This window comes from Euleptes europaea, chromosome 15 (assembly GCF_029931775.1).
Source record: "Euleptes europaea isolate rEulEur1 chromosome 15, rEulEur1.hap1, whole genome shotgun sequence".
NCBI classification, from domain to species: domain Eukaryota; kingdom Metazoa; phylum Chordata; class Lepidosauria; order Squamata; family Sphaerodactylidae; genus Euleptes; species Euleptes europaea.
In genome coordinates, this window is record NC_079326.1 from 36,534,615 (window position 1) to 36,558,532 (window position 23,918).

The 23,918-nt window shown below is 43.3% G+C and overlaps 1 protein-coding gene across 1 annotated transcript in view; it reads left to right on the top strand.

The window, feature by feature from the left end:
• The window catches only part of XIRP2 (xin actin binding repeat containing 2), a 172,407-nt gene that overhangs the window by 96,979 nt on the left and 51,510 nt on the right, over positions 1 to 23,918 (top strand). The window contains exons 3-4 of the mRNA XM_056861183.1: positions 12,886 to 13,049; positions 23,610 to 23,735. Coding sequence (XP_056717161.1) covers positions 12,886 to 13,049; positions 23,610 to 23,735 — 290 coding nt within the window. The remainder of the gene's footprint in view (positions 1 to 12,885; positions 13,050 to 23,609; positions 23,736 to 23,918) is intronic.

The following is a 23,918-nucleotide window of genomic DNA, read 5'->3' on the forward strand; positions in this document are numbered from 1 at the left end:
TGGGGAGGGTCCTCAACAGGGCGTAATGCCAAAGAGCCCACCCTCCAAAGCAGCCATATTCTCCAGGTGAACTAATCTCTGTAATCTGGAGATCAATTGTAAAAGTGGGAGATTGCCAGGTCCCACCTGGATAGGGTTGCCAGCTCCAGCTTGGGAAATACCTGGAGATTTTGGGGGGTGGAGCCTGAGGAGGGTGGGGTTTGGGGAGGGGAGGGACTTCAATGCCAAAGAGTCCAATTGCAAGTGGCCATTTTTTCCAGGTGAACTGATCTCTATTGGCTGGCGATCAGTTGTAACAATAGGAGATCTCCTGGTGGTTGGCAACCCTACAATTAGATGTTGGCAACCCTAGGCATCAACCCTCTGATTACCAGTGCCTAACTTGTAGCCCTTCTGGGGAAGTCTGATTGTCAGCCACTATGTGTAAGCGGATGAGGACTAGATGGACTATCGGTGTGATTCAATATGGCTGCTCTTATATTCTCACTTCTCTTTTGTGAATTGGCCACTGCCACAAACAAAATCTATGTACCTTCTTTAAAAAAAAAAAAAAGGTCCTTCCCCTCCCCCTGCAATATTGAAAACATTCCATTTCTGGCAGGGAGCAGCGCTGGCCAAAAGCCCAAAAGGTGCTTGTTTTGCTTTCCGTACAAACGGTTTTGTAGGTTTAATTTTCCCTTGTTCGTGTAGTGCCTGTCGGAGGTTTTTGGCAGCGAGCTTGATTATATTATGGCAGGTTCATGGGTTCAAAGCTGCCTTCTATTTTTAATCTGCCATGGGAGTCTGATTCCCATTCTTTCATGCCTTGTAAGTGCCACAATGATAATTACTTAAGTGATCTTCTTGACACGTTTTCCTTGCACTTTTAAACAGGTAAAGTGGAGCACACCATACATGATATCGGAACATATACATCTCAGGTTATTTCCAATAGTTTAGCTCTGCTGTCATAATCGGCTGTAAAATCAGTGGGATGGATTCCTAAATTTAATATGTTTAGGTTGAGGCAAGGGAGAATTTAGTTACAGCAGAATGTCATGTTGAGCGTAAGATGTAGACTCCTGCAGGTGGCTTTTGTTGTAAACACTGGTCAGAAAAGTTTGGCAGTCCTATGGTTTCCCTCCTGTGCTGGAGATAATAATTCACTCATACGTGCTCACGTGTATGCAATTTTCAAAAAATGCTAAATTATGGGTTTTGAAACAGAAATGAAAATTGTTTTTTTGAAATTTTTTAAAAAGGAAAGCTGTGGCAGTTGAGCTTTGAGGGGTGTTTGGTTTATCTACCGTTGCAAATATAGAAAGTATAGATTTCCCTGAACTCAAAAAGGTAATTCTTGCCAGTTTAAAAGCCAATCAACTTCTTCCTAATCCTCACATTCCACAGAGGTAGCTCATTACAGGCAGCCTGTTCAGAATGGAAAAGTAGTGTAGCGGTGCAATCGATGACACTGTTCCAGGCCTATGGACTTAGAAGGCTGTAACTTTCCTTAGAATGACACTGTAAAACATTGAGCTTTATCAACTGGTTGTCTATTGCCATGCAAATACAACCACAATTTCCCCAGTGGGGTTCTGTGTACCTGTGTTTATGTGCATGTGTTGGTTGAAAGGCCAAAAATTGGTAGAGAGACCAAAATTGTGGTTCATGATCAGTAGAGCTGCCAGCTCCGGGCTGGGAAATAGCTGGAGATTTTGGGGGCGGAGACTGAGGAGGACGGAGTTTGGGGAGGGGAGGGACTTAGATTCCAATACCAGAGATTCCAATTGCCAAAGCGGCCCTTTTCTCCAGGTAAACTGACCTCTTTCAGCTGGAGAGCAGTTGTAATAGCAGGAGATGTCCAGCTAGTACCTGGAGGTTGGCAACCCTAATGATCGGAATGTTGACAATGTAGCTTGTCTCCTATCATGGTCTCGAACTAATTTGAATAGGATGGCCATATTCCCAAACAAGGATGCCTTCTTCCCCTTTGAGAGCTCTGAAATAGGTCAGTATGCAATGAGTGGAGGGTTTTTTGCCCTTGTAACAATTGCTCTTTTCAGACATTATGTTCCTGGCGCTGTGACTGCATATACAGAATGAACCAACTACACTTGATCCTCCTGATATGTGCAGTTACTGTTTCTTCTGAAATAGGCAACGTGTGGATTTTCGGCCCCAGTACACGTATTGGCCCTTTCGAAAGGAACAGCAATAATTAGTTATTGGCAGGATCATGTTTAGCTTGTTTTTCCCATATGCACAGTCAACGTATCAACTGTACAGGGCAATTGTGATGGGGTAAACTGCACTTGTCACAGGGGAAAGTACAGCTCTACTGTCTTCCTTATAGCATTTAAGAGGCAAATGCCCTGCCCCTGCTGAGAAATGGGCTCCCTCCATAGAATGCAATGTGACCCTCTCTTCCCCAAACAGTTTGGAGTTAGCTGATTACCATGAGAATTTGGTGAGTATTCCTACATGTCCTTGCAGAGACATTTAAACAGAATGTCAAGTTTGCATTCATTAATTTGAAAGTGGCTTCAAAGGTAAGGAAATGTTTGGTGACCCTGGGAAATAAATTCAAGCTGAGTCGGACTGGATTTGAGAACCACAAAGCGGTGCAAAAAGGAGCAGGGGCGTTTTAAAGGCTAGCGAAGGGAAGGGCTGTGGCTCATTGGTAAAGCATCTGTTTGGAATGCAGAAATTCCCAGGGTGAATCCCAGCATCTCCATTTAAAAGGGCCAGGCAGTGGGTGATGTGAAAGACCTCAATCTGAAACCCTGGAGAACCCCTGTCAATCTGCGTAGACAATGCTTGACAGACCCATGATCTAATTCAGTATAAGGCAGCTTCATGTGTTTTTCATGTTCATGTGTGTTCACATGTGCTCTGGTTTTTGTCTCTGCTTTTCCCTCTCTCTGTTTGTATTAAATAATATGCTATCCATCACACATGCCTTATAGGTTGGATTACCCATGGGGCTGAATATTTCACTAAGTTCCACTTTATGTGCAATATGAGTACAGCCACTTCTATAAATTCTTTCCCAGTAGTTCTTCTGTCAGAATTTGTTACTTCTCTAGACTTAATTCATAAAGGAGAAAATAAAACGACTAACAGCTCAAGAAACAGGGGCTTGTGGAAGGGAGAATGAGAAGTGCTCTACTGGCGAAACCTTTGTGATGGATTAAGTTGTATTGATTAAACACATGAATACATGAAGCTGCCTTATACTGAATCAGACCCTTGGTCCATCAGTATTGTGTACTCAGACCAGCAGCGGCTCTCTGGGGTCTCAGGCTTTCACATCACCTACCTGCCTAGTCCCTTTAACTGGAGATGCCAGGAATTGAACCTGGGACCTTCTGCATGCCAAGCAGATGCTCTACCACTGAGCCACGGCCCCTCCCCTAATTATGACATCATGTATTTTTTTCTTGAAGTTATAGCTGAGTGATTCAGATGCCATTATTAAGGGAATGAGAGGCTGAGTGGATGCTAGTTTCGCAATCAACGTATCCAATTTTCAGTAGTTCTATTTATAATAATAAATATCCCTCATTAAGTTAAGGATGGTTCGGCAACATTATTTAATGTGTCTGCAATTACGAGGCATAGAACGCAAATGCTTGAACAATGTAACCACAATTTACGAGTTAAAAGATGAATTACAACACTCTTTAAATGCCCTTTAAGCTGGGTTTTGTTTTTTATTACTTACTCCTACTTGCTGATATCTTTCTTTAAAAGGATTTTCCGTTCCACTTAACAATCGCTTGGCCATTCTGCAACAATAAATTAAATGTCTAACAATGTCATCCTAAGCAGAGTCTCACCCTTCCTATTCAATTGAAGTCAGTGGGCTTAGAAGTGTGAAATCTGCTTAGGATGCCAATATGATTTTTGTATTCTAAATTAATTACAATGTGAAATATGTTCATGCAATGCACATGTGCATGCACACATATTCACACACACATCATTATCTCTAATACCAAACTCACTGGCTCTCTGGTCAATCACAAAGCTAGGCCAATCACAGACAAGAAAGGGGTTTGTACATACTCTGGGAACTCCCCAGGTGGGCAGAAAAATATGACCATAAATTAAAGAAAAAGAAAAAAATCCTTCCTAATAAGCGCAGAATATGCCCCAGGTGCATGAATGTTGGGAGCATTGAAAGGGAAAAAAGTGAGCTGGGGGAAATTTCCTCAGGAAGCATAGAATTTGTGCAGGGGTACGAGATTTTCCACTGCCACAATTTGTCACAGACTTGTCTTGAGTAAAACCATACATATTTCCACATACCTTCAAATATTGTCCCAAATGCAACAGCGCATTCATTTAATCAAGTATGAAATAATTTTTAAAAAGGATACTGTATCTGTAGAAAGAATCTCTGGTTTGTTTCTCTTTTTCTCTTTTTGCATATGCCTTTTGCAAACAAAGAGGCTAATTGGGTATAGCAGATATTGATTGATGCCGAGGAAGCAGATTTTCAGTGTGTTAAACCAACCCTTTTAGCAGCTGTAGCTACCTTAACAATAAATGCCTGGTGAGGTATTGAGACACGGGCAGGTACTACTATATGTTCCAGGAGTCATTCTTCAAAACTAAAATTATACGGTGTCTTAGGCATCACACTAATACATTTTTTAAATTCAGGCACAAAAGGACAGCTTGTTGTGCACGTCCATGGCTAGTGAATTAAATTAGCATCTTGATGGATTGTTTTGGGATCTTACCCTCACCACAGGCAAATGAAAAGGTCTCGGGCCGGTCTAGCAATTTCAGCGGGACGTTGTCTTAGATTTGCAGTGATCTTTTCTACCAGCTACACAAAACCCTGCATTTCTATCATGTGTGTGTGTGTGTGTGTGTGTGTAGGGTGTGTGTGTTCAGATGGTCATTTTCTAATCTTAAATATTCAATGATAGGCTGCAAACCGCATGTCTATATTCATCTGTCACCTGTGACCCCCCCCGCTCCCCCCCCCCCGTCAGAACCGCTGTGATTCACAGAGCGTTCTAACTGCTCTGGAAAAACCGTCAGCAATAGGATGTTGACATTGCTGACCCTTGTAAAGGAAGTGGAAAATCAGTTTGCTTGGGAGAGCTGTTAGCGTAGTGCATCCACATGGGAATCAATGAAGTTCTGGTGGAATAGTTCAGTAAATTTAGAAATGCAGGCTTAACATTTCCCATTTCTGAGCACAGCATCCTGCGTATAGGAATTGCATTGTTACTGGAACAGTTTCCATACCTGGCCAGTCATGATGGGAGCAAGTGTTTAGGGACTTTTATGCATGGCTGTTTCACTCGTCATCACCCCTCCGACAACTTCCGGTCTTTGTGTTGATTATGCATGCCGTTTCTGTCCCCCTGTATTTCCCCACATTTTCAAATTTGAGATAAAACAGGTCTCTGGAAACGCAGGGAAATGCAGGGGGAGAGTGAGGCAACCTCTGACGGTCAGAAACAGCATGTATAATCAACACAAAGACCTGAAGTCATCAGAGGGGTGACGGCGAGTGAAACAGCCGTGCATAAAACACTTAAGTCAGTCAGTGGCAGGGAGACAGAGGAAGAAGAGTTGCTTTTTTATATGCCGACTTTCTCTACCACTTAAGGAAGAGTCAAACCGGCTTACAATCACCTTCCCTTCCCCTCAACAGACACCCTGTAAGGTAGGTGGGGCTGAGAGAGCTCTAAGAGAGTTGTGACTAGCCCAAGGTCACCCAGCTGGCTTCACGTGTAGGAGTGGAGAAACAAATCCAGTTCACCAGATTAGCCTCCGCCGCTCATGTGGAGGAGTGGGGAATCAAACCTGGTTCTCCAGATCAGACTCCACTGCTCCAAACCACCGCTCTTAACCACTACACCACACAGGCAACTGTTTCTCAAACCATCAACTATTAATGACCTACAGGATGTTCATAACCCATTTTTCATCTCCATCTGCACCAAAAGTGAGGATATTCGTGATGATCCTTTCATAAGGCATTGTGTTAATTATATATGAATATGATGGAAGAATAAGGAAAGTGCCATCAGAAACCTGCTGGTGAGTCCTGCTCTTTCCAGCGTGCTGCCGATGGCTCTGTACATATTCTCTGTACTACCAGATCAAGAAACACACATTAGTATTGCATCGTAACAGTCCAGTCGTGAAGGGAGGGGCGAAGCTCCTGAGGAGCTGGCATGACCTTGCACCAGAGTAGGTGCCACCTTATCACAGAATAAGGTGGCATCTACGCTGCTGCGAGGGCAAACATGCTGGCATCCGCTGGCGTCTGCCACCAGCACAGCCACACCGGCAGGACTTTCCTGGAAGGGAAAGCCCACGCTGGCATGGGAGGGGGGCGTTCCCGGGGCAGAGCTGCCTTTGGGCAGCTTCCTAGCCCCATTCCCCTTGGGAACGCCCCCTTGAGCTGCAGCGGGGCTGCACCACCTTTTTGGGTGGTGCGGCCTTGCTTTGTTCAACGGGGCGTTTCCCCCCTTTTTAGTATTTTTATTTTTTAAACCTCTCTTTTTTGTCTCTGCGGTGGCCGGGAATCCTCTGAGGAGGTGGGGTGGATCTGCCACTCCCGGCCACTGTGTATTTCCCCCTCCTTCAGGAATGCACTCTTACTGTCTATTTACACATGCCGAAGAATGCACTTTCAATCCACTTTCAATGCACTTTGCAAGTGGATTTTACTCTGTGAAATGGCAAAATCCACCAGCAAATGGTCATTAAAGTGCATTGAAAATGCATTATTCAGCATGTGTAAAAGCGCCCTTAGTCAAAAGAAGTTAGAATATGGGTTGCATTCTATCTTATCTGCTTCACATTTCTCTTTCTTTGACAGCCACAATTGTTCTTATGAAAACCTTACAATTATTATGAATATGCATTCTTTAAATGGTATGCTATGGACACATCTAGCAAGAAGAGCACGGGAGTAAAAGTACAGGCAATTTTTTTTTAACTACGTGCAGCAGAAAGATTTTCTCTCTAAGAATAAATGTGTTCTAATATTTTTTAAAAGTTCTTTAGGTGATGATATAACGGTTGTCTTTTCATTACTTATCTTTCACCTCTAGTCACACTAATACAGAAGATTTAGCAAGCAAACAACTTTACTTTTGCCAAAAGGAACTTGCTGAGTGTGTGTGTGTGTGTTCGTGTGTGTAAGATGTCATACGGGCCTTTGGAGCATCATATTCCTCAGATAGCTATAGGAGAGACTCCACCTGCTGGTGTGTTTCAGAGCACTGCTGCACTCCTGTATCAGCACCACTGATCTCCAGAGCACCTAAGAGAAGATCCTTCAGTCACAGTTCCTTGGGAAGGAGCCAGTTCATGCCTTCCTCACAAGGGAAGTTTCTTGTCATACATTAAAACTTATTTGAACAGTTGTAGAATGAAGGACTTTGATTAGCAGTGACATTCTGCAAAGCTAATCTGGTCTTTAAAGGAAGAGAAAATTGCTGCTGAACTCTGTAAGCCTACAAAAATGGTGGGTTTTGTTTTGCTACCTTTGGGGCTTACAGCCCATTCCTGAGCTGTGTGGGCGAAAGTGGTTAGGCGGCGTGCAAGGGCCCGCGCTGGCATTCATGCCATGTGCGCCAGCGCCCAGGATACTTGCAGCGCCACAACCGGCATGTATGCTGGTGTTGGGATGCGTACTCTGGCTTCTCTGCACTGCCGCAGCAGCGCTGCCCTGAGATGCCGGCTTGGCTTCCCGCCAGCGGACTGACAGAGTATGTCTGTACTCCATCATCCCGGGGGGCGTTCCCTGGGCAAAGCTGCTTTTAGGAGGCTTCCTAGCCCCCTTTCACCACCTTTTTACACCTTTTATACCTTTTTAGGTGGCGTAGCCCCGTGGAACGCTGTGGAGCGGTTCCACAGGGCTTGTAAGTAAGAGCAGTTTTCTGCTTTCGGGGGGGGGGCTGAATCCTACAGCCACCAGCGCAGCCCCTCTCCTCAGGAATGGGCAGCCCATCTTAGCAAATGTCTGTCTCCTGACAATTTACAGTACTAAGCAGAGTTAGATCCTTCTTACTCAGCTGAAGTCAATGGACTTAGAAAGGGGTAATTTTGTTTAGGGTGGTATTGCTAGTATCTGCTTTGCACTGCTTTAGTTCCCAAGCCTAGGGATGGTTTTGAATTTCTTGAGTGAGATGGGAGTCCAGCAGCACCTTAAATACCAACATGATTTCCAGGGTATAAGCTTTTGAGAGTCAAAGCTCGCATGGAAGCTTTGACTCTGGAAAGCTTATACTTGGGAAATCTTCTTGGTCTTTAAGGTGCTGCTGGATTCGAATGTTGCTGTTCTACTGCAGACCAACACGTCTACCCACTTGAAGCTAACTTTGACTTTCTTGTTCCTGTTGATTTGGATCCACAGCTGTGGTGGTTTTAAGTACAATGGAGACATTTGAGGGATGGCAGATCCTCAGGCATATCTGTGTGCGTAGTGTAGAGCCAGCGTGGTGTAGTGGCTAAGAGCAGTGGTTTGGAGTGGTGGACTTCCTAGCCATCTAGTGGAGGAACTCTACCAGTTGTGGCTTCTGCTGTCATCGTGGCACTGTGACCTGCTTAACTCCATGGAGGCAATGCAGGAGAAGGAACAGTAGGTGGCAGTAGCGGGTCTGAATTTCATGTATTGATTTGAAACTAACCAGCCAACTCTTTGGCTTGCAGGCTTCCACTTAGTGTCTATCAGGCAGTGCCCTCTAGAAGCTGAAGCAGGGATGCTCATGAGTGATTTTTCAAGAAGGTTAAAAAAAAGGGACTGCCTGAATGGGGGAGGGGTGGGCAGAGATGAAAGACCCACTATACCTTACGGAATCCTCAGGATTAGAGTCGCCAACCTCCAGGAGGTGGCTGGAGATCTCTTGCTATTTCAAGTGATCTCCAGCCGATAGAGATTAGTTCACCTGGAGAAAATGGCCACTTTGGCAATTGGACTCTATGGCATTGAAGTCCCTCCCCTCTCCAAACCCCGCCCTCCTCAGGCTTCGCCTGCAAAATCTCCAGGTATTTCCCAGCCCAGAGCTGGCAACCCTACTCATGTTACCTATATGTCCTCCTCAATTGGAATTTAATACCCAGGTGTGTAGTGGGCCCAGTTTGGATCAGAACTGTGGCAAATCAGGATAAGTAGCTTAAGCATCCCCCCAACACACACACACACCTCATTTTCCTGACCTGATCGGCCTGGGGAGCCCCCTCAGATGTATGCTCTCAGAAGTAAGGGGACTTAAAATTCTGAGTACTTTATGAACTGGATCTATCTCTTAGGTTAATAAACTTGTTTTTTTTACTAAGTGAAAGTGGTGATCCATAACTAAAAAAAATGTGGGTTAAGAGAGGTCGAAAACACTGTTGGGCTCCCAGTAAAACGATGAATGTCATAAATCATGGTGAGACTAACAATTTCCCAATCTTAGACTGCTACTGTGATCAAACCAGAATGGAAAAAACAACAACACATGAAACGAAAGGATTTAAAGAAAATTAATATTGAGTACAAATCACTATGACCTTATCTGCAGGCTTGATAGAAAAGGAGTGAATGTTGCATGTAAACATTTTTTGTTGCATAAGAAATGTCTTAAATTCTAAACCTGAGTTTGGTTCTGTGTCATTCCCCCTCCCCCCAGCCCTTCTTGCTTCAGCTGCATAGTTTTTTTAACAGCGTTAAATGTATGGATCCCATTTTTGAGCTTAGGTATAATGGAATTGAAGATGGTTTTTTGTTAAACAATCAACTGTAGATTTTTCTCTTGTCCTTGGGTAAAACGTTCACACTGCAGTTCAGCTAAGAGCTTAACAATGGTTAAGCTGCAAATAAAGAAAGTATATTATGACAAGGAAAAACTCATATTTGACAGGAATAATTTCATTCATTGCTGCTTGTGAAGGAAATTGCTGACTTGGCTGTAAGGTTAATAGAGGAAACAATGGATGTTTTTGCATTTTTACAAGCAGTTTTGAAGAATTACTGCAAGAACCTCTGGACAAGGGAGTATTGCACTCTAACCCCCAACACTGTATTTTGCAGTGAGGTTAAAATAATTAACTGTTGCTAAGGGTTGTTTTTTTTTAATCATAGCAATGCATGCAAAAGAATTGTGAATGAGTGGTGTATGGGAGCAACATATTATTTATTTATTTACTTTATTTATAGCCGGCCTGTCTTGCTAAGACTCAAGGTGCTTTACAACTAAGCACAAGGAAGGGCTTTTCCACATTCTCTTTTTCCTTGTCTCCAAGTTCATGTTTCATCGGTGTTTTTTTAAAGTTCTGCAAGTGTTTTGCTCCCTCTAGTGGTCGATTCGATATCACACCTGATTTTATCAAGAGTAAAAAGCTGCTGCTTAAATCAGCAGGGAAATCCACTAGATTTGTTTTTCTGCTATATCATATGGACCACTAGAGGAAGTAAAACACATGCAGAACATTTTGAAAAACTCTGAAGAATCAGGAACGTCGAGAGGAGGAGAATGTACAAAAGGCCTATGATGCGTGCAGCCAACAATTACTCCCAACTGACTGTAAACATTTGACAACATTACATTAAAAATACAAAATAATACAGACAATAGAGCAGGAGTTACAAGAATGGCGAACAGTGCAGCAAAACATTATATTACATACAATAAACAATGTAATAACACAGGAGTACAGAATTAGAAAACAATACAATAAACATTGCACAATATATACAATGAAACCTGCCTTAAATTCCACTCATATATCTCAAGACAGCTTTTGGGAGGGGGGGAGTGGACAGGCAGAAAGGTAGCATGTGTCCTACTTTTTCTTAATTTGCATTTATCATATTGTGCCAGTCTGAGCTGACCTACTTTTGTCATAACCATTGACATTTGTGGATCAGTGTACGCACAAGGCAGCATAGAGTTACAGATCTGAAAATTTGTAGTGGGTTGGCAATTATCACCTTCTTGGCCCACATCTGCAAAATATATATAGGCACAGAATAGGGTGGACACAACCATCCACTAAACAGCCTATCTCCATCCTAAGCAGCCTTCTTCCAACAAGTGGCTTTTCTTCCAGTGGAAAAGTCATTTAAGTTGGAGGAAGGTTGCTGAGGCTGGAGGAAGGCTTCTTTACTTTAATGATACTGTTCATATGGCCAATTCGGCCCTGAACATTGTCACGCTGAGATCAAAAATTAAAGAAAGAAAAAGAAATATCTAGATAACCCATAAGAAAATCAATATTATTTAATCTTGATTGACTGGGGGAAAAACTTGGCAACTGCCAATGTAGTATTAAAATCCACTCCTGCTAAAAGAACCCTCAAATTACCAATTCACATACAGATTTCCAGATAAAAGGCTTTATCCATCTGTCTCTAGCTTAGTTGAGCAGGTTGTAGCTAAACAAGGAATGCTGAAGGAGGAAGGCTTCAAACTTTGCTCAGTGGAGTGGTGAGGGGTGCAGAGACACCTGCCAGTTCAGCTTACTTCCCTTTCGCCAGTGGTGATCAGGCAACTAATTAATTGAGGGCTGCTTGGTAGTTTGCAACCTGTTTGTGTATTCGCAGGAACAGGCTACATGCAACCATCATAAGTTGACTCCCAGGTGATGAGGGATCAGCTGGGAGTCAGCTTCTAATCTTCTGCCTTGCTCTGTACCCTGGCATTTGAGCACTTCTCTCATCCTGGAAACTTTGCTCTCAGACTTGCTGAAATGCACAAATGGGGCCCCAGCTCAGAAGACCAGCACTTTGACCTTCTCTTCTCTCCACCCCAAGATGTTGGCTTGGGCTTCAGAGGAAAGGAGAAAAACTTGCTCTTCCTACCTTCTCCTTTGCAATGCAGACATTAATAGCATTGCTTCTATCCCCACTCAATTTGGAGAGGGAGGAAAGAGCTCCTTTGTGAAAGTACAGTGTGTAGATATTTTGCTGAGGGGGTGGGGCTAGGGTTGTCAACCTCCAGGTGGTGGTGGGAGATCTCCCAGAATTACAACGAATCTCCAGGAGACAGAGATCAGTTCACCTGGAGAAAATGGCTGCTTTGGAAGGAGGACTCCATGGCATTACACCCCATTGAAGTCCCTCCCCTCCCCAAACCCTACCTTCCCCAGTCTTCACTGCCAAAATCTCCAGGTATTTCTCAACCCGGAGCGGGCAACACTAAGTGGGGTAGATAAGAACAGACTCCCAATTTATGCCCTAATCAGTTAGAAGTGGGCAGCTGTTTGAGTTGCTCCATGCCATCCAAACGTATCCCTGATACAGTCTGATTGCGAGTGTTGAAGAAGGTAAGTTTGTTTGGCAAACAGCTTCACTGAGAAATGTGCAGCACCCCTAAGTAGAACATGGGTAGGTTATACCCCCGTATGGCTATCTCTGAAAGGTGGCACTAACTGTATTCTTGTTTTTTTTTTTAATTTTCAGCCATTTTGAAACATTTGATTCTTCGCATGTTGCTAGATTGTTCCCCCTCCTTCAATCCAATTCTGTTTGCCGCCAATTTCCCATTTTTCCACTCACTGGTCCTTGAATCAAATTATCTGTTAAAGATCCTTTTCATTTGCATGGGGAAAAGATGTTGGTGTTCCATGAGAGGGAGGGCATCTTGGCCATCTTTTGGGCACTGGGGGTGTGTGGGGGAGGTAGTTGTGAATGTCCTGCATTGTGCAGGGGGTTGGACTAGATGACCCTGGTGGTCCCTTCCAACTCTATGATTCCAAACCTTACCCAGAGACATAACAATAACAAACTATGTGCAAAAGCAACCATGCTGCATAGATGCAACGTAACCTGCGACAGTGTGTAGGAAAACAGAAGATACTAACCTTGCGTATTTGCAACAGATACTGCTCACTTTACTAGAGGCAGGTCATTTTGCTTACATCCTTTTGTTCTCATTTTTTTAGCTTCTGCTAGCTGTCAAAAATCTGCCAGTGGACTTTCAAAAAGAAGGACTGACCAGAGTGATAAGGTGCCCCTGGAGTGCCAGGAGCTTGTCTCCCTGAAGGAAAGGATGGCCCTGTACCAGGCAGCCGTGACTAAAGTTGAAACCACCAATGCCTTTGCTAACGTAAGATATCCATATTTTCCATTAAATCGTTTTCCTAATGTGCTAGAGGTGTTTGCACTGCAACCATACAATTCATGCAATCAATTAAAGAGGCAGTTAGCAAGTTTGTTGTGTTATAAGTGATAAGATCTCCATACTGCAGCTTGCTTTTCATTGATGCATTCTGGATTTATACATAGGGTTGCCAAGCTCCAGGTGGTAGCTGGAGATCTCTCCTATTACAACTGATCTCCAGCTGATAGAGATCAGTTCACCTGGAGAAAATGGCTGCTTTGGCAATTGGACTCTATGGCATTCAAGTCCCTCCCCTTCCCAAACCCCACCCTCCTCAGGCTCCGCCCCAGAAATCTCCAGGTATTTCCCAACCCAGAGCCGGCAGCCCTGTTTATACAGCAAGAAGACATATAACCAGTCCATGACAGACCTTTCACACAGCAAAACCAAAACAGAAAGTTTTGGATAATTTATCATATGTAACCCGTCAGTATCCATTCTGTTATTAGGTCTGTTGTCAATCTTCCTGGTTACTTAGACCTTCCACACAACCAAGTGATGAAGTAATGCATTGGCTTAATCCTCCATTTGCCATATCCTGCTAGTTTAATTTACAGAAGTAAATTAGCCCATTAGACTGAGGATCATGCTAACACAGCTATGGACTGACTTCAGAACACTGTTCCTGATGTCCACAAAAAAGCAACACAAATAATGTAAGCTACACTGAACCCAGCTCTTCTGGGTCTTATCTAATACTGGGGAATTACTCCGCTTTAAGGTTGACAAAGAGGAAATGGAAATTGTTCAAGACTTTCTATTCCTTGGCTCCATCATCAACCAAAAGAGAGACTGCAACCAAGAAATCAGAAGGAGATTGAGACTGGGAAGGGCAGCCATGAAGGAGCTAGAAAAGATTCTTAAGTATAAGGAGGTGTCACTGGCAACCAAGGTCAAGTTAATTCATGCCATCCCTATTCCCTATTACTATGTATGGGTGTGAAAGCTGGACAATGAAGAAAGCTGACAGGAAGAAAGTTGATTCCTTTGAAATGTGGTGTTGCAGGAGAGTGTTACGGATACCGTGGACCACCAAAAAGACAAATAAGTGGGTTCTAGACCAAATCAAGCCTGAACTGTCCCTAGAAGATAAAATGACTAAACTGAGGCTATCGTACTTTAGTCACATTATGAGAAGACAAGACTCACTGGAAAAGACAATAGTGCTAGGAGAAGTTGAAGGCAGCAGGAAACAAGGAAGACCCAGCACAATATGGATTGAAAAGAAGCCACGATCCTCCATTTGCAAGACCTGAGCAAGGCTGTTAACCATAAAACGTTTTGAAGAATGTTAATTCATAGTGTCGCCATGAGTTGGAAGCAACTTGATTGCACTTAACACACACAACTGGAAGGCATTAAGAACTAGTCATTATTATACCAGATGTACAAGGAGAAGTTTGATTAGGAGCTAAACTCTTTCTATAAAGGTGTAACTAATTCCTAGGGAGCTCAGGAAAAAACACCCATAAATTGCTCTCGGCAAAGATTACCTGGGTCAGAGGGATCACCACTATGCACCCACCGGGGTGCCTATTTTCTGCTCTGAACTGCTGACTTCCACTCTACCAGTACAAAGAAATACTCTGGAATTCATTTGTACTAAACTGCATATGAGAACTCACACCCACCACACACTAAATAAATTGGGTATAATTTTACCTTCAGAACTGTGACCCTGTTGGGTGAAAACTAACCAGAAGTCATAAAAAATGTAAGAGGCGTGTAAGACTAATTCATTTAATAACTCAATGGTAGACATTCAAATTAAGGATAGTTAAGAGTAGGTGAAATGAAATCAATAAAATGTATTTGCAATGCATTTAGTGCCAGCCAGTGAGATGGAAACCACTGACCGTCACTGCACGGCGGAGAGGTAGTTCAGTTCTTTACCTTCTAGTTTGCTTTTCATTGACGAATGCAGGGCTTATATGGCAAAAAGATATAACCGACATGACAGGCCTTTCACACAATCAAGAAGTAGAGCAACATAGAATCCTAATCCATCATCTGGCAGCCAGACCCCTGCTAGTTTAATTTGTGGATGTAATTGCACTGGGATGAGAAAGAGGTGGTAGATGCAGGGGGTCTCTCTCAGTGCTGTTCGAGCATATGGTTGCTGACTGATTAACAGACCTTAATGATACGAGGAGCCCGTGTCTGTTCCAGGTACTACTAAGCAGCCAGCAGCTATGTGCTTGCACAGTGACAACTAAGATATCTCCTGCTTCCACTGCCACCATCTTACTTTTATTGGTAAGGGAGTGTGGCAGCATCCAGTAGTCCTTGATAACAGCCACCTCTTGATCTGTCCTGTAGAAAACAGCCCAACCTTTATCAGAAACATGGAAGAAACTAGGGGTGAAAGGGTTGAGACCCAATGATATTTTAGCCACAGCCTCTGTCCTATCAGTTCTGTAGGACACCGTACATGGTTGCAGTCAGGAATATAGGTAGGGTTGCCAGGTCCCTCTTCGCCACCAGAGGGAGGTTTTTGGGGTGGAGCCTGAGGAGGGCAGGGTTTGGGGAGGGGAGGGACTTCAATGTCATAGAGTCCAACTGCCAAAGAGGCCATTTTCTCCAGGCGAACTGATCTCTATCGGCTGGAGATCAGTTGTAATAGCAGGAGCTCTCCAGCTAGTACCTGGAGGTTGGCAACCCTAAATATAGGCATTTTGTGCAGGGACGTTTCCCCGTGGTCACCCCTGCTGACTGCTTCAGGGCTTCCTTTCGATTATGCATGCCTTTTCCACCCGTCAGAGGTCGCCTCACTCACCTGCACGTTTTGTCTGCATTTTCCAGATTTTGACTAAAACAGCATTTGGGAAACGCGGGCAAAACGTGCAGGGCAATTTCTGACAGGTGGAAAAGGCAGGCATCATTGAAAGAAACCCCCAAAGCAGTCGGCGGGGGTAACCATGGGGAAACGTCCCTGCATAAAAGACCATAATTTCTGTCCCTTATCCTTTACACTGGGGTCACCCAGAAGCAAAGAGCAGTTTTATATCCTGCGACTGAATTGGCGCCCCTGAGTGTATCCTAGTTTTCCGATGTGCATCGGCCATTCAGTGCCAAAGGGAAAAATAAAAACATTGCATTCGAAGGCAACTTTGTGATGACATTAAAACCCTCCTTCCACCAAATATCGGGTGGCCCCACCTCCACAGCCAGTCCACGGGCAACCCTACAGGTCTGTTTGCAATATGCAGACCCGCTGCCCACGTGCACGCACGCCTCCATCTATCATGACGACAGGCCATTAAACAAAAGCTAGGCTGTGTGATACTTGACCTTCAGCAATTGCTTTATACAGAATTAATTTTAAACTTCAACATAACATTTATTTTATTTATAGTGCTTTAGTACCCGAGAACGTATTCCATCTTTTAAAAATTACGAAGGATTAAATAAAGGACCTGACAGATAATAACGCACATTATGTATTATACTGCTGGCCTTTTGCAGTGTTTCTCTTGAGATGAGCAGTAGCCAATATTTTGTCCTCCTCGCCGCGCTGCAACACACAAAGGCTGTTAGAATTGGCTTAGTGAGGGTGGAAAATGAGGTATATTTGCAATGTTGTCGCTCGATGAACCAAATGCAAAACAGGCAAATGTGAACATTGCTATGCCGGCAGCGGATTTTTAAAGTGTAATAATAATGATGATGATGATAAAGCGTGCGCTTTCTCTCCTCTTTGCTGGTTAATCAATGGAAGGGACTGGAAAGGCCTGCAATACAGCTACGGCTGTCTTTGGCTGTGAGAGAAAGCAACAGGAATGTTACAAGATCATTAAGATAAACAGTCATTTGTAATGAAGATGGATGTCCAGGGAGATGTGGGGGCTGCGGAAAACTTGATGGCTGCTACTTTATGAGGGATGATACATGCGGTTCAATCCAGCTGTTTCCAGTGGGGGGGGGGCATTCCTTGTCCCTGTATAGCAGTGAGCTACGCGCCCAGCCTAGTGGATCTGCATACACGACATGCAGTCCTGCTCATGTTTAGGGCTAAACTAGATATTTCCCAACTTTTCTTCTGAATGACAATTATAGGAGGCCATTCTGAATCGAATGGAGGACAATTTGGTTTATGTCTTTGTACGGGTATAACGTGAAGGCCATATTTCTGCTCACAATTACTTTCCCTGCTGCTGTTTCTGCTGCTGCTGCTGCTTCTTGTTGTCCCTGGAGTAAAAGATACAGGTTCTTTTATGTTTTCCTCTGTGAGTAGACAAGTACCTTGAAAAGGGTGATTTTTAGAGGAAGGTCAACTGGCAGAGAAATAGGGTTGCCAGCTCTGGGCTGGGAAACACCTGGAGATTTTTGGGGCAGAGCCTGAGGAGGGTAAGGTTTGGGGAGGGGAGGGACTTCAGTGCCATAGAATCCAATGGCCAAAGAGGCCATTTTCTCCAGGTGAACTGATCTCTATCAGTTGGAGATCAGTTGCAATAGTGGGAGATCTCCAACTAGTACCTGGAGGTTGGCAACCCTACAGAGAAAGGGTTAAGCACTTTTGCCTCTGCACCCACCCTTCTTCAACTTCTAACACATATACCCCATGGGCAGAGGAAGTTGGGTTGAATCTAGCCAGCTTTTTCACTCAGTCTTGCCCCCATCCCACATGATTTGTTACCTGAACATTCTGTGATCCTCAGCATAGCCTTATTGGGTGGTCAGGGCCCCTCCCTCCCTTTTTCACCAGTAGAAAAGTTGGTTGGATCCAGCCCATTGGCTATAATTGCGTTTATGCAGCTTTATGGGAGCCAAATCCCCACTTGTGCCATGGGAATTTGCTGTGTGACCTCGGGCCAGTCACACACTCTCAGCCTAGCCTGCCTCACAGGGTTGTTGTGAGGATAAAATGGAGGAGAGGAGAACAGTGTCGCTGGTTTGGTTGCCAGTTGGGGAGAAAGGAGGGTCATAAATAAAGCAAACCACACCAAAATCAAACAGAGTTCATGAACAGTCGTTTTTGCATTGCTTTTGACAAAAGAATATGCATCTCCGACTTTTACTGCATCAGTGTGAGAAACGTCAACAGATTCAAACTCATCCAGCATAGTTAGGGAACAGCTGTCTATGTGGCTGACAACAAGCATTTATAAAACCATGAAAGGGAATTTTTTCTTCAGTTCCTGTACCTAAGTTTGAAATTTAGCAGGAAATGTCTTTGCTGAAGGTACTATGAGCCCTGTTTAACATGCTGGGAATTGATTTTAATCAGACACAGCACATTTTAATTGGAGAGGCTATGTGTTAAGGGCATAGTTTTCCACTTTCTTTTTTGATGCTATTTTAGCTCTGGCCTGTCTCTGAATAAAGAATGAACCAGGACATAGTAAAGATGGCCTTTCTTGCCAAAAATGAGTAACTTACATTTTAAGGAACAAAAGCTGTTATTGAATGTTTCCTTAAATATATCAAACACACCACTACAATGAGGTGTTGGTAATATGCAAATTCATCAAAGCTGAATATATCAATCAGTTAAAAGTTAAATGCTTAATCAATTAATTACAAAAGTTTTGATCTAACTGACATTTTCATTGGTGAGCAGGGGAGGAGGGAGTACCCTTTGGCTACCAAAAAGGCTGTGATGGTAATCTTGGGACCTGCCTGGACATAAGCCATATGGGGCGGGGGCTGTAAAAAGGAGGGGAATTGGGTGAGACTGAGGCAAAATGGTGGTATCACATCCAAATTCTTAATTCAATTGACACCCCTAATTGCTGGGTTGGATCCAACAGTCTCTCAGTAGTTGAGGAATTTTCCAACATTCTCCTACCTTCTGCAGTCCTTTCTAACCAGGGTTTCTTCCCAGGGTCATGAAACCCATGTGGTCTAGTGGCCAATTGGTTGAAAAGGCTTCAGTGGGGAGGAGGAAGGGGATGAAACCACCCTTTCTGTTTGTTCAGCTCTGCTGAAGAGAGTGGATAGGGAGCGATTGTGCCCCTTCCTCCTCTGCACTGCAGCCTCTTCATGACCCTGTGGGCCCTGCAACCCTGGGAACAGACTTTCCCAGAACCTGGTGGGAATGCTGGGGGAAGGCAACTTGGAAAAGATCTACAATCCTTGCATCTGCAGATCTTGGGATCCAACCCAATGGTTCCAGAAGTATCACAATGTAGTACAATGTGCATTTTGGGGGGTGGGGCTGCCCCAAAGCCCCACTAGGCTGAGGGCTCCCCAAATATCGGTTCATATCGCCTAAGGATAGTGGAAAATAAGGCTACATCTATCTAGCCTATTTGCCTATTGTGTGAATTGGCAATTAAAACAGCATAACAAAAATATATACTGAAACACAATATATCATAAATCCATAACACCAATGAAATACAGAGGTAAAATACATATATAAAACAGAGGCCAGCAAATTAAAAACAAAAAACAAAACAAGACAGGAAGAAGGGACCATTGAGGAAACGCTAGACAGAACAAAACAAAAGAAAGTCTTCACCTGCTGGTTGAACACATGGACACATGGACCCATGAAGCTGCCTTCTACTGAATCAGACCCTTGGTCCATCAAAGTCAGTATTGTCTACTCAGACCGACAGCAGCTCTCCAGGGTCTCAGGCAGAGGTCTTTCACATCCCCTACTTGCCTAGTCCCTTTACCTGGAGATGCTGGGGATTGAACCTGGGACCTTCTGTATGCCAAACAGATGTTCTACCACTGGTTGAAGTGAGTGATAGAAAAGGACAAAGAAATATCCCTGGGGGGATTACATCATTTTGGTGCTGAATATGAAATGGCTATAAGCAGACATCTTGTGGTCCCTCATCCCTTTTCGTCCTTAGGAATGGATTGGTTTTTTGTACGTGGTTAGTCAATGCTGACTATGATTTTATATCCCATGATACGATTGGAAGGGTTATGCCACAGAAACCTTCCTGAAACCAAGCACGTTTGGGTCTGATCAGCTGATTCTGATCCTTGAATTCTGTGAGGGAAGAAAAGTGGTTTGTGTGTGTAGTAAATAAAATTAATTTTCTCTTATATTTTTCACTTGGAAGAGATTTTACTAGGGGTTTTTTTGGTGACAGATCATCTATAATTAAAAAGTGGGACTTAATGGAAACCTGTAATCTCTCTTCAAATGGAAGAACTATATTAAGAATTCTAGATACCTATGCATTATAAATTAACTGAATGTTGAATGTGTTATACCATTTAAGAACTCCAGGCTTAGTGAAATCTAATGCTGAAATCAGTACTACTTTTCTTGAAAAGGATATCTGAAAGTACTGGGGATATTTGCCAATGGCCTTTATATAAGTAACATTCAGTGGAAACCTTAAAGTGTATCAGACTAAAATTGCCCACCACAAATCACTGAAAATTCACGGGCTTGTGCTAGGCATGCATGAAATGGCCACTTGCTAATATAACTGGCTGTTCACATTTGCTCTGCCAAAGCATAGATCTTCAAACATAACATCATGTCTTTTGTATCTTTTGGAAAGCAAGGCTTTTTGTTAGGACATGCCTAGTTGCTCCTCAGATATATGTACTAGCTACCCAAAATGACTTGGACATTTCAAAGAAATTACATTCCCCACCAACTTGCTGGCTGCTGTAGAGTTTTTAAGAAATATGTCAGATCCTGGTGTCTTCAGCTTTTTAGCACCCTGTTGTGAAAACCTCATTGTAAAGAATGCAACAAAAGACTCAGGCATGGGGGGTGGGGGTGGGGGAAGGACACCTTTACTTCAGTAGTTTCCCAAACAAGACAAACCTACACTGTCAGCCCATTCCTGAAACCAGAGCGGCTGGGGATGGCGTGGTGGTGGTGCTGCCACGGCACCTCCACATAGGTTTTGCGGCTGCCGCGGAGCAAAAAAAAAGGAGTAAAAATAGGAAAAAGATGAAAATTAGGGGAAGGGCCCATTGCAAACAGTGATGCTGCACCACCAAAAAAAGGTGGTGCAGCAATGCCATTGTGTTAGGGGGTGTTTCCAGCGTGAATAGTGTTGCCAACCTCCAGGTAATAGCTGGAGATCTGCTATTATAACTGATCTCCAGCCGATAGAGATCAGTTCACCTGGAGAAAAAGGCCGCTTTGGCAATTGGACTCTATGGCATTGAAGTCCCTCCCCTCCTCAAACCCTGCCCTCCTCAGGCTCCACCCCAAAAACCTCCTACCGGTGGAGGGGGGGCTGGCAACCCTAAGCACAAAAGGGGTTAGGAAGCTGCCTAATGGCAGTTCCGCCCCCCCAGAATACCAGGGAACGCCTCCTGGGATGCCGCCGCAGGGAGTTGCGCCAGGAGAATGCTGGTGGGAGGCCACCCTGGCGTCCAAGGGCCACGCTGCCACCAGGGAAGTCCAGGGAGGGCAGCGTAAGTGGCATGGATGCCAGTGTAGGGGTTACACCACCTCCAAAGGAGTCCCCCCCCCCTCAGGGATGTGCTGTGTGTCTTTCATTGGCAGGTAGTCATGATCAGTAGAAAATAGCCTAAGTTGGAGGGGGGGGGCAGAATTTTTGTGAATGTTATGTTGGGCTACCAAGGAATTAAGGTTAGGAATACTGTTGAACAAGGGAGGCTGATACACAACTTCCTACATAGAACTTGTTACCAGAAGAGAACACATGTTTTCTGAGTCACATCCCCAGTCTTGGAACTGTGAAGTCCCTGAGTATATATATATTCTGATCCAAAACATATTTTTTGTCCTGCAAAATCCTGCAATGAGCTTTGAAAACAAAGCATTTCCCTGCAATTCTAGAAAATCAAGCTCACAATGGACAGTTGTAATGTGAGTGTTCATCTATTTTTCATAGTCTTAATATACAAGGATGCAAGGGCTAAATGTGCAGATTTATCAAACTTGTATTACCAGAGTAAAACAGACACATCACCCTGTCTGCCCTCTGTTGTTAATAAACAATAGAACAGCGTGTAAGAAACAAATGGAATTAATATACTCAGGCAAAATACATGCTACACCACTGAATGAAATGCATCCAGATCACCCCTGAAGAAAAACAGAGAGGGATTCTCAAGTTCAGGGGCCTCAAGGCAGGGATGAGGAAGGAAGTCTCCCCCAAAATATGGGCTTCATCACCTTCAGTAGATCATATAATAAGGGTTTGAGTCTGCCATAGATGAGGCAGAACGTATGTGGATCTTTCACAGTGCAGCAGAACCATTCCACATAGAGATCTAGGAGATAGAGGCTGTTACAGGTAGAGAAAACAAGAAGCAGGTGAGATTTTATATTGCCTGGTAGAGACAGAGAAGGACTAAAACCCTGGAGGTGACAGAAGGGCAGTTTTTGGAAACAATAACCAGTTTTTACCATAAAGATACCTAATGGTACCCCTGCTGTTAGGCTCCCTCTATTCACAAGATGTTAAAACCAGTTTGAGTTGAGATAAACAAAGAAAAAGAGTTTATGGGTAGTGGGGACATCCTGATTGGCAGTAGTTAGTCATACGTCTGCTTACCATTTATTCCATTTTGTTTGTTTGAAACCTATAGCTGTCAGTGTTACAAGATAGACAAGGACCAATATCCCCAAACAAAGGATATTAATTGGTGGTGATTAGTCATAATTAGAATTAAGCAGTTTCCAGATGCATTGCAGATGGCCAAGATCTGGAAAGAGAAGTTTTAAGAATCTCACTAGAATCTCCAGTTTCCGATTTGGTGATTGATGCTTGGCTTTCAACTTGCTTTGTGACTCTGCTATCAGTGCCTGAATACAGTTCTTCCCAAACTCCAAGTGAGGTCTACATTATTGCACTAATCCTTTAGCATTATGGAAGAGGCCTTTGAGACCTCACGTGTTGGTTTTGAAACGAGATTAATTTATAGCTATGTAACAACAGAATCTCTTCCTTGTCTCTGAACACCTGACGGTATAAAGTTGTTAATGGAACTGAAGAAGCTGTGGATTAGGGGATTGTGAAGGCTGCTTATTGTTAGTATGCCTTTAATCTTTTAAATCAATGAGGTAATAATATCACAGTGTGCTTCTAAGAATGAAATCTCGATAATGTATAGTTCATTCATATTTTAAGTATTTTGTTGATAGTATGTTGTTGATGGATTGGCTTTATTGTAAGTTTTCATGACTTATTAAGAAGTGTATGTGAATGAGATGGAATAAAATTTGTGAAGTTGACCCTGAAAGTGGCTAAATCCACTTTACCCAAGTAGAACACATTTCTGAAAATTGCCTATGAATATTCTCCACGTTTCCCTTTTGTACACTTTTAAATATTTAAAATGTTTTTGCGTTCTCTTAAAAAAAAATGATGCACCATTTTTTAAAACCAACCAAACAAAACAGCGTAATTGGTAAGAAGTGTACCATCAAGTTGTAGTTAGGAAAAATACCAAGTAACTATTCATTTCTAAAGTGTATGGGTTACTCGCGTTAAAATAAATGTATTTATGGTTGAAATGAAAAATTAACAGACACACAAACACCCATAGATCTCTGAATTTTTAAAATTACATTCGTAAACAACCTCATTTTGTTTATCCCACAAGGCTCTGGAGGAATCGGAGGCTTGCAGGATACCTGGAGGCTTAGCAAGCGTGAAGAACCAATTTGAAAAAGGAGAAACCGTCTCATCACAGAATACTCAGTTCCAATACCAGCAGAAGTCTGTACAGGTAAGCTAAGCAGCATTCATCATCATCATAATTAGGGGCCTTCAGGGTACATTCATATGGAATTCTGTTCACCCTTGGCTGTCCAATTTAACTCATGAAGTGATTTTTATGTTGCTTTTCAAAGACACAGAAACCATTGTCGATCTAGTGTCTTCAGACTCACAAACACACCATCTGAGAACG